The 11,798-nt window shown below is 38.4% G+C and overlaps 1 protein-coding gene across 3 annotated transcripts; it reads left to right on the forward strand.

Annotated features, from left to right (window-relative positions):
- On the forward strand, nt 320-7,718 carry MTERF1 (mitochondrial transcription termination factor 1). Of its 3 annotated transcripts, XM_005678902.2 has the most exons (4): nt 332-395; nt 483-619; nt 940-1,001; nt 5,156-7,701. In XM_005678902.2, the coding sequence occupies exons 3-4, from the start codon at nt 997-999 to the stop codon at nt 6,342-6,344; spliced, it is 1,194 nt and encodes a 397-aa protein (XP_005678959.1). In that variant the 5' UTR covers nt 332-395; nt 483-619; nt 940-996; the 3' UTR covers nt 6,345-7,701. The 3 variants fall into 3 exon arrangements, with proteins under 3 accessions (XP_005678960.1, XP_005678959.1, XP_017902929.1); XM_005678903.2 differs by lacking the exon at nt 483-619 and having other exon boundaries at nt 320-395; nt 5,156-7,718; XM_018047440.1 differs by having other exon boundaries at nt 332-619.

Here is an 11,798-nt window from a genome sequence, read left to right on the forward strand (position 1 = left end):
ACATCATGTTAATCACCTAAATAAGCGTATTCAACCTATCACGCTGCAAAATTCATGTATATAATCGTGATTTTCACATTGCATGTCGCTTACTAGGAGCAAGTCAGAGCCTCTGGGTGGGTGGCTGGAATGCTCCGAGTCCCATTCCGCCCCCTGAAATACTCCCAGAAGGCGCTCACCACGGTCTCCTGCTGCCCCCTGCCGGGACCCAGCGTCAGGATATGAAAGGCTTCGCGTAGCCGCGGGGGAGAGGCGGTTCCAGGCCCGTGACGTCATCTCTGTGCGCGGCCCGTCGCCGGAAATACTTCTTTCCACTTCCGTCCCTCTGTTTCTCGCGAGACTGCAGAGCTGACAGGAAAGGGTTTTTCCTGTGCCCTGTTTTATTCCAGGTTGAGGTTGGTGACTCGCTGCTGCTGTACTTTTTCTTTTTAGAAGCGGGTCTGGGTGGCTGTGATGTGTTACTGTGTCCCATTCCCGCGCAGCCCCTGGCTCACTTTCCTCGTTGGAGGACGAGGGATGAAAGAACCCGCGCAATGGACCCCCTAGAAATACCCGTCGAGTTTTTGAGTTACAGACTCGCGTAGGTTCGAACCTTGCTTCCACCAGCTAAGTCAAGCTGGTAAGGGAGCTCGGCGCTTTTTCTCATTTTGTAATTTTAGGAGTAATGCCTACCTTTTAAGTAAGATAATGTGTGTGAAGCACTTAGTTCTGGGTTTTGCAGATTATGCTCGTGATTCTGCTGCCTTTTCCCTACATTCTCGGGCTTGTACTTAACATTTTCTTCTCATTATCTCTGAGAGATACTTAGTATGCTGAAGATAATGCATTTACGGAAACATTATGCACTGTTAAATGAGATTGATCTTTTTTTTTTTTTTCCCTGTATTACGGAGTCCTGACAGCATTTTGTCCTCCTTCCTCTATTTTTTCCGTTTCTAGGGACGACTGTTTTCCCGCTTTTCTGGAGGAACGCAAAGTCCTCTTGCCTTAAGACAGATGAGGTGAGAAATGCATTTCTGTAAAGATCTTCAAACTTAGCTCGTTTTGTCAAAAGACTAACTGTAACGCAGTACCCTGTAACCAGAGATTACCCATTTCCATCAAAAGTCCCCTTGTCCGGGGAATTGTGGAGCAGAGGGGCGCATAAACCCACTTTTATCCCCTAGACGTAACAAGTACAGAGGTTTTCCATGTACCATGTGTTTGTTAACTTTGGCTTTTAACGCTTGGAATAATGGCTTTGGTAATTAAAAACGTCAATTTGAGAGACGCAAATAACTTGAAATATTAATTATTTTTGAAATTTATAGTTAGTTGATACTACTTGCATTAGGCTGCTTAAAGATTTATTCACCATACTAGGTGTAATAGGACTATTTTGAAGGGAGATTGGGTGCTAAAAGAGTAAAATAACATTGATATTTATCAGGTTTAACTTTTTTTGTGTTGAAACCTGAAAAATAACTTACCCTATTTTTATCCCTTCCCTGTGTATGTATGTCCCTCTCCCCTTTTCATGTAAGTGATATTAGACTAGCTATACTCTTAAGCAATTTGCCAGTTAGAATGCCTAGGACATATTTTTATTGTGTTAGATCTGCCTCCTTTTAAAGAGTAGGCTGTGTAATGTTATATTGATGTGTGTTAGTCACTCAGTCTTGTGGGATTTTTTGTGAGTTCATGTGCTGTAGCCCATCCAGGCTCCTCTGTCCATGGAATTCTACAGGCAAGAATACTGGAGTGGGTAGCCATTCCCTTCTCCAGGGGATCTTCCCCACTCAGTGATTGAACCCAGGTCTCCTGCATTGCAGGCAGGTCTTTTACTGTCTGAGCCACCAGGGAAGCCTCATTATATTGATGTACCACTATTTATTAATCATTCTACTCTTGGTGGCCATTTGGGTTTCCTTTTTTTTTACTCCCATAAACTATTATAATGCTCATATAATGGCCATCTTTTTTTTTTTTCCCCCCTCCCTGTGAAGTAACAAATGTGTATTCTTGTCTTTCATTTCCTTTGGATGATCTTCAAGAAGTAGAAATGCTGAGTTGAAAGATACAATAGATGGTTCCAAGTTCCCTTCCAAGAGTGATATTTAGAATTCTTATTTATTCCTATGTTTACCAGTTGTTGATGTTAGTTACCATCGTTTTTAGGTTTAGCTGATCCTGCTCATACTATTGATATGGGGGGGGGGTCCAGTTTTTTCATTTATAATATTGTAATCAAAACCAAATTTTTGTGGCCAGTTCAGTTTTTTTCTATTTAAATAGAATACTTAGTTTTAGGCTCCTTAGTAATGAATTACTATAAAACAAATGATTCACTTCACCTTGAAGTATTTGTTAAGTTAAAGAATTGTGGGAAAATACTGTTTGAATAGAATCTTGTACTATGGATAGGTTTAGGAGGATGGGCCTTTCTGAAAGACAGAGTGGGTTTAAAAAGGCAGGAAGACAAGAATGGTCAAGGATGTCTAGGACCAGAGACTTGATAGGCAATGGTGTTTCATTGTGAGATTGCAGAATAGAAGAGATAGCTAGAAAGGTCAGTCTGAAGATTTTACCTTCCAGGGGAGAGCTACAGAGGTGTCTTAATCAGGGAGTGAGGGACGTGACCACATCTTTGTTTCATAAGTGTTCTGTGGTGGGGGGCGGGGGGGGGGACTTTTGAGTGACTGATTAGTTAGAGAAACGAGTTAAGCGACTGATAGTCTGAGTGAGAGAATTTGCGAAGAGTAGAGAGATTGGATTTCAGAGATACTGAAGAAGCAGGGTCTACATGAATGAATGACTGTGGGTTTGAGGACGAGAAAAAAAAAGCAAAGCTTGCTTTCACATTTTTTATTTTGAGTAATTATTGGGAGAGTAATGGTGATTTCAATAATTAGAGGAGGGCTCATTTGTTTGTGGCTGGGAAAGATGCTCAGGTTGGTTCTGGATTTGTTTATTTGTGTGAAAGGTATGTTCATGGAGAATGAATTATACACAAAACAAGTCCACCTATAACACATCCAGAAGTCTTAATTTCTTACTCTTTTGTGAAGATATTTGGTATATATTTTTACTTGCAATTTGTCATCAATAGAATTTCTTTCGAACTCAACTGTGACTCATTCAGCTCTGTTTCTCGAGAGTAGAGTGTGGTCTAAAGCAGTAGTCTTAGACATTTTTGATCATATACGATCTTAATTTTGAAAAGGTCTATAAATATACCTCCAATATATGTATATTTACTGACTAGTTATATACATGTCTTATGGTACTATTATTAATATATTGTATAATTATGAAACCTGTAAAAAGTAGAAATTTTAAAAGGCCAAGACAAATATAAATTGGAGCTTTACTATTTTCTTCCTGCATCCCACTGGATCATCTCATACCCACTCTTTGGAAAGCCCTGGTTTTATCTAGAGCTGTCAGAGTTCGGTCCCTTTATCCAGTAGAGGTCACCCTGAGCATCTGGAACAGAACAGGTTTTTGAGCTGGGCAAGGTAAAGCCTCATTCTTTAATTAGGAGGGTCTTATTTTTAAGTTTCTGTCTTCATGTATTTTTGGAAGATTATGTAGTAATGGAGTATATGTTATTATGAAGACATGAAGAATAATGAACTCAGGGTATAGGGCAATCTAAGACACGCTTTGCTGTTTCCTGTTTACTTTGTGAGTGACCTGCATTTTGTTCGAACGTTACCTGAATCTGTAGTTTTGGAATCTTTTACTAATTCTTTGAGGATTAATGGATTATCTGAGTTATAAGAATGTTCCCCGCCAGTAGGCATAATCCAGGTTCTTGTTAAATTGGAGTATTTAAAAGGACAGGCACAGAGGAGCTTTTCTTATATGGATCTTGAAAGCAGCAGCTCAAGCCCAGAGATAGTAGCAGTGAGTTGGAGCCATCTATCTCTATTCTTTGTTTTATGCTTAGTTAGCAGAGAGGAAGAAGAAAAACCCTCTTTTACGTAAGAAGAGCCCATTGTAAGTAATTAGAAATTAAGAGCAGTTTGTCACAGCTATATAGTCTAAAAAGGAGAAAGTACTGGTAAAGTATTATGTACAACACTTTACAAAAAAGTGTTATGACCATAACCAATATAGGAGCATAAATCATCTGACAATTTGGATAGCAAGATAGAAACTTTTCTGTTAAAATATTTCCTATAAACAGAGATATTTGTTTTAGTAGGGACCTATGATTATTGTTGTGTATAAGTTCATACATTTTATGCCCCATTTCTAAATGCTCAGGAAAATGAGTTGTCAAGGTTTTAATCTTTTGATCAAAGTTATGTGTATTGTGAAACAGATGCAGAGAGCCCTGAGTTAGTCTTTTGTAAAATGGTGGTAAGAAAGAGAATGGCAAAAGTAAGTTCTTAAGTGTGTACATCTCATTTTTCTGTATAATTCCACATGTAGTGGACACTCTGTATGAAATATCCCAACTGGGTCATAATGAAGTGAAAATTGGTTTGGAGTTGTTGGGTGAACCCAACAACCAAGGGAGCATTCGGGTAAATTGAGTGACATGGAGATTGGGATCAGGGCTGTTGACCAGAGATCCATGTAAGATAAGAATTAAGGATGGGTTTAAAGAATACCGTGAACCTAGAGAAAGGTGTTTAGGGTGGAAATAACATAGTATGAAGTGTTGGTTTTCAGGGCTAGATTTAGAGTTTGGTAACCAAAAAGTGAGAACAAGAGGCAAAGAAGGCTGGTATCTGTGGGCAGGTGCAAGGCCAAAAACCTGGTAAGTAAGAAGACAAGGCAGAATTGAAAGTGTCAGTTAGTAAAAATAAGTCAAAGCTTTGGAAAGCAGTTAGATAAAGCAGAGATGGAAAGGGGCAATTGGTTTTGGGTAGCTAACGCAGGCAGGACCAAACAGCAAGTAAAGGCAAGAATAATTCTGGGACAGTGTTGTTGCTGTGTGCTGCTTTTATTTATGGTAAGAATAGAAGTGGCCCCTGGCCCATAGATAATCAGAAGTGGTGACCCAGGGAGTGGGAGTGTGGTAGTGAGATTGTTATCACAGAACCAGGAGAGCTGGATCTCTAGTATTTTCTTACAGGAATGACCACAATACAGGATCATGATATAATCTGTTAGCTGTTTAACGTGTTTGTTTGTATAATACTGTATATGTTGTTTCATACAGCATTCCAAAAGGTTTGGGCTACCTGACCATTATGGCGCCAAGAAACCTCTTGTATGTGAGAAGTAACTATCTGTTTGGTTCAAGATATTGGATGATCCGATTTTCAACAGAAATCCTCTTTAAATCAGTTTCATTTAGGCTTTTCAGTAAGAAATGTGATAATGCAGACAGTGAGCCTTTGGACAATGAAGAACTGCTGAATAACTTACTTACCATGGGAGTAGATGTTGACATGGCAAGGAAGCGACAGCCTGGAGTCTTTAACAGGACAGATACTAGTGAGCAGGACCTGCAGACATTCCTTCTGTCTAAAGGAGCCAGCAAAGAAGTGATTGCTAGCATCATATCAAGGTACCCACGAGCCATGACTCGTACGTCTGAAAGTCTTTCAAATCGATGGGATCTGTGGAGAAGAATTGTGACATCAGACCTTGAAATTGTAAATATTTTGGAACGTTCTCCTGAATCTTTTTTTCGGTCCAGTGACAACCTAAACTTAGAGAATAACATAAAGTTCCTCTACTCAGTTGGATTGACCAATAAATACCTTTGTCGATTGTTGACCAATGCCCCACGTACCTTCTCCAATAGTCTTAATCTGAATAAACAGATGGTTGAATTTTTGCAAGAAGTCTGTTTGTCGTTGGGTCACAATGGTCCCACAGATTTTATCAGGAAGATAATTTTTAAAAACCCTTTCATCTTAATTCAGAGCACCAAACGGATAAAAGCTAATATTGAATTTTTACAGTCCACGTTCTGCTTGACCAATGATGAACTGCTTAGTCTGATATGTGGTCCAGGAGCTAAAATCCTAGACCTTTCCAGTGACTGTATGAGAAGAAGCTACAGAAATATCAAAGAAAAACTGTTTTCTCTTGGGTGTACTGCAAAAGAGATACAGAAATTTGTTTTAAGCTATCCAGATGTGATCTTCTTGGGAGAGAAAAAGTTTAATGATAAAATAGATTGCCTCATAGAGGAAAAAGTTAACATTTCACAAATAATTGAACATCCTCGGATTTTGGATTCAAGCATAGGTACTTTAAAAAGTCGAATCAAAGAATTAGTAAATGTTGGCTATGACTTGAGTACATCAAACATCAGCCTTCTGTCTTGGAGTCAAAAAAGATATAATGCTAAATTGAAAAAGTTATATATTGAGCAGAACATTGTTCTGGAGAATTAAGCAAAAGTCAGTTTTCTAAGGTAGTGATATTATTTCATTTGGATTTGGACCTTTCAAAAAAGAGAGATTTGTATTCTTAACCACATATACATATGTAATGTGCTTTTGGATATTTTATTTTAAGGGTTCATAAAAACTCACTGTCAGTATATCCAAGTATATAGTCTTCTCAGCTACCTCTTCTGTAGTTTGAATTATTAATAGTACAACATCCAATTATGATACAGGCTGTGGCTATTGTATTAATGGTCATTGCTGAGTGCTATGGCAGAACAATGTGTAGAAAGAAAATGCAAAATAAGCTTTTTTAGCTTCTGTTCCTGTTTAAAAATTGAGAGATTGATTTAGATCTATTTCTTATCATGGTTTTGAATAGCAACCTATTTCTCCTGTTATTCTCTATATCTAATTATAGTTCATCTTCAGAATACAGTGTCAGTAGAAATAAGATAACACAGAGGAGGAATTCTTCATCCAAATTCTACATACTCCATTTAAATCATTAGTATGCCTCATGGCTCCTCCAGTTTAGGCTGAATTTACTGTGGCTATACCCTGATTTCTTTGAAGATAAGGACAACTGTGACAGGCAGAATAATAGTTAACCTAAATATTTCAATGTCTTAATTCCCAGAACCTGTGGATATGTTTTGTTATATTACAAAAGGACTTTGCAGATGTGATTTAAGAACCTTAATTTGAGGTCCTGGGTTGGGGAGGTTATCCTGGATTATCTGGTTGGACCGAGTATAATCATAAGGGTCTTTAAAAGTGAAGAGGGAGGTAAAAGGAGAGGTCAGAGTGATGTGGTAGAAGAAGGACGTGACCCACTTTTACTGGCGTTAAAGCAGGAAGGGGACATGAGCCAAGGAGTGCAGGTGGCCTCTAGACAATGGACACGGCAAGGAGGCGTTCTCCCCTAGTGGCTCAGGAAGGGAGGCAGCCGTGTCAGGACTTTGAGTTTAGCCCAGTGAGACCTTGTCAAACTTCAGACCTGCAGAACCGGAAGATAAGAAACCTATGTTGTTTTAAGCCACTGAGTTTGTGATGATTTGTTACAGCAACAAACAGACTAGTATAACAATTAAGTAGATAATTTAGTATTTCAGGTGAGGAAGTATACCTTTAGTATCATATCTGTTTTTCTTCCTCTTATACATTTTTCGTCCATTTTCCTTTCTGGAACGGCTAATAAGTCACTGTTTGTAAATTCCTGTAAATATACGGATAAAAAACTAAATGTAAGTCTAAATAAAGAAATATTTTTGCTTAATGAATGTTTAAAGAAATGGTTTTTGTTTGTTTGTAATTTGCTGGTGTTTCTACTAATATAAATAAAGAGCCAAAAGTTTCTAGAAGTATTACTTTCAAAAATGACATGAATCTGTATCTTGAAAACATTCGCAGTCTAGCTCTGCGTAAATTGAAAGAGAAGGAACCAATTATATGACTGTAATTACTTTCAGTTGTTTTCCAGAGGCATTTGTTTTCTAGATATGGATTTTGAATTAAATAACAAATGATGCTTAACCTTGGAAGTATTTTTTATTGAAATATAGTTGATTTACAGTATGAAGTTTCATGATCATAGAATAATGATTCAATATTACTTTTTTTCAGATTATACTCCATTATAGATACATATGATACACACACACACACCCCAAGATAATGGGTATAATTGCCTGTGTTAAGCCTTATTTTTATCATTGATACCTCAAAAAATTTTATTCCCACCAGTGATAGTAACAAAATGCATGTTTTTTCAAGCCTATTTGTATGTAAATGATACTCAACTATTTCCAATAAACTATTTGGTGGCAAACATGGTATAATTTAGAAAGCATGGATTTTAGAGACATTTCTTTAGAGAAATATATCTGGGCACTGTTCCTGATTAGCTCTGTAACTTTGTGTATATATTTTAATTTTACTGAACCTATTTTCTCATCTATAAGATGAGAAATGGACCTCCCAGAGTTAAGTCAGGTGATATAGGGCCTCTAAGGTTTCTTGCACACAATAACTGTTCAGTGGTAGCTAGAATAAATAGTTACAGTAGCATTTTAAAGACATCATTCCTATATTATACAATTCAAAGTATGCAGCTTTTAAAAATATTCATAGTGCTGTGCAATAATCACTGCAGTCTAACTTTAAAATGTGTTCATGCCCTTTAAAAGGAAATCCTGTACACATTAGCACTCAATCCCCATTATCCCGCTCCTGCTTTCCTAGCCCTGTTTAGTTGCTCAGTTGTGCCCAGCTCATTTGTGACCCCATGGACTAAAGCCTGCCAGGCTCCTGGGTCCATGAGACTTCCCAGGCAAGAATACTGGAGTGGGTTGCCATTTTCTTCCCAGCCCTAAGCAACCACTGATCTTTCTATAAATTGGCCTATTCTGAATATTTCATCTAAATGGAATCATATGATATGTGGCCTTTGGTGCCTGGCTTCTTTCGCTTAACATAATGTTTCTAAGGCTCATTCTTACACTGTGTATCAGTATTTCATTTTTCTGTGTTGGCAAATCATCTATTGTATAGATAGAGCAGTAGGATTGGGAATGAACTTTTTGGTTTTTAAGTCCTGGGATGGGGAGGTTATCCCAGATTATCTGGGTGGGCTCAGTGTAATCAAAGGGGTCCTTAAAAGCGGAAGAGGGAGGGGAAAGAAGAGGTCAGTGATGTGATGAAAGGACTTGATGCATTTTTACTGGCTTTGAAGGAAGAAGGGGATTAAGTCCCTGTTTTCTGACTTGTTCAGGAATCCTTTCTGAGATATTGGTTTGAAGTCTAACAAGTTTATAAGAAACTTGAGGGAGGTGGGCAGAGGAAATAAAAGTATTGGCATCAGCTGGTCATGAGGATTATACCTGGGCTTTTGAGAGATGATACAGCAATGACAGTTGCCAGTGGCCAAAGAGGGTGTGGGATGCACAGAAGTGAAATACAGTCCCTATTTGGGGGTTGGGAGAGGGACAACTTCCTTTGTAGAAACAAATGGGCAATGCCTGTCAGGCATTATATAAATGTATTTTATATAAAATATTAAGCTCATATAAGTACACATATCTAAATATATGTATAATTATATAATGTAAATATATATACACACATATACATGCACATATAATGTTTTTTGAAGTATAGTTGATGTATGACGTTTCTCTTGTACAATGAAGTGATTCCGAATATATACCTTTTTAGATTTTTTTCCATTGTTTATTACGAGATACTGAATATAGTTCCCTGTGCTATACATTTGGATCTTGTTTATCTATTTTTATATTGTAGTTTGAAACATGTCCTCTTTTAAGGTTTGAGCCTGAGGAAGAGTCCGTTCTTGTAAATAAAAGTGAGTTACAAGCGTATCTTAGCGATTATTGTGGAATCAGTCCTAGATCACTGCAGTGAAGTGAATATTGCAATTAGGTGTGTCACATGGAATTTCTTGGTTTCCCAGTACATATGAAAGTTATGTTTATACTATAGTCTATTAAGTGTGCAATAGCATGCTGTCTTAAAAAAACAATATATACCTTAATTCGAAATGTTTAATTGCTAAAAAGTGCTAACCATCACCTGAGACCAGCAAGTCAATCGTTTTGCTGGTGGAGGGTCTTTTTTTTTTTTTAAGGTTTTTTTGGTGTGGACCATTGTTGAAATCTGGGCTTCCTTAGTGACTCAGCTGGTAAAGAATCTGCCTGCAGTGCTGGAGACCTGGGTCAGTCCTGCGTTGGGAAGATCCCCTGGACAAGGGAACAGCTATCCACTCCAGTATTCTGGCCTGGGGTTGCAAAGAGTTGGACACAACAGAGTGACTTTCACTGTTGGAAAATCTTAAATTTGGGCAGTATTGTTTCTGTTTTATGTTCTGGTTTTTTAGCCACGAGGCATGTGGGATCTTAGCTTCCCAACCAGGGATCAAACCCACACCCCCTGCCTTGGAAGGCAAGGTCTTAACCACTGGACCACCAGGGGAGTCCCAGAGGATCTTACCTGGATGTTGATGGCTGCTGATGGATCAGAGTGGTGGTTGCTGAAGGTTGGGGCGACTGGAATTTTTAAAAAATAAGACAACAGACATGGAGTTTGGTACATGAATTGACTTTTCATCTCATGATTTCTCTGTTGCTTGTAATGCTATTAGACAGAATTTTACCCACAGTCGAACTTCTTTCAAAACTTAAGTCAGTCTGCTGCTTTATCAACTAAGTTTATGTAATAGACTAAATTCTTTGTTGTTGTTTCAACAGCCTTCACGGCATCTTCACAAGAATAGTTTCCCTCTCAAGTAGCCACTTTCTTTATACATCCATAAGAAGCAACTTCTCATCCATTAAAGTTTTATGAGATTGCAGCAATTCAGTCATATCTTCAGGCTCAACTTCAAATCCTACTTCTCTATCTATTTCCACCACATCTGCAGTTCCTTCCTCCACTGAAGTCTTGAACCCCTCAAAGTCATCCATGAGGGTTGGAGTCAGTCTTTTCCAAACTGCTGTTGCTGCTGCTAAATCACTTCAGTTGTGTCCAACTCTGTGCGACCCCAGAGATGGCAGCCCACCAGGCTCCCCCATCCCTGGGATTCTCCAGGCAAGAGTACTGGAGTGGGGTACCACTGCCTTCTCCAGTGCATGAAAGTGAAAGGTGAAAGTGAAGTCACTCAGTCGTGTCCGACTCTTAGCGACCCCATGGACTGCAGCCTACCAGGCTCCTCCGTCCATAGGATTTTCCAGGCAAGAGTACTGGAGTGGGGTAACATTGCCTTCTCCCAAACTGCTCTTACTGTTGATATTTTGACCTCTTCCCGTGAATCAAAAGTTTTTTTCAATTTAAAATTTTTTAATTTTTTATGAAGATTCTTAATATCATCTATTAATACAATGGTGAATCTTTAATATTCTGTAATAAACCATAATGGAAAAGAGTATGAAAAAGAATATATATATTCAACTGTACTACACTTAATGGTGAATCTTTTCCAGAAAGTTTTTGATTTACTTTGCTCAGATGTATCAGAGGAATTGCTATGTATGGTGGCTTGATCCATGGCCTGCATAATGGGTGTTGTGTTAAGCAAGCAAGAAAATAACATTAATTGCCTGTGCATCTCCGTCAGAGCTCTTGGGAGACCAAATACAATGTCAGTGAGCAGTAATATTTTGAAAAGAATCTTGTTTCCTGAGCAGTTGGTCTCAACAGTGGACTTAAAATATTCAGTAAACCATGTTGTAAACAGATGCACTGTCAAGCTTTGTTGTTCCATTTATGAGAGCACAGGCAGGGTAGATGGGGCATAATTTGGAAGAGCCATAGGATCTTTGGAATGATAAATGAGCTTCAACTTCAAGTCATTACCTGCATGATTCCCTAAACAAGAGAGTCAGCCTGTCCTTTGAAGCTTTGGAGCCGGGCACTGACTTCTCTCTAGCTATGCAAGTCCTAGAA

The sequence above is a fragment of the Capra hircus genome, chromosome 4 (genome assembly GCF_001704415.2).
Source record: "Capra hircus breed San Clemente chromosome 4, ASM170441v1, whole genome shotgun sequence".
Classification (NCBI taxonomy): Eukaryota; Metazoa; Chordata; class Mammalia; order Artiodactyla; family Bovidae; genus Capra; species Capra hircus.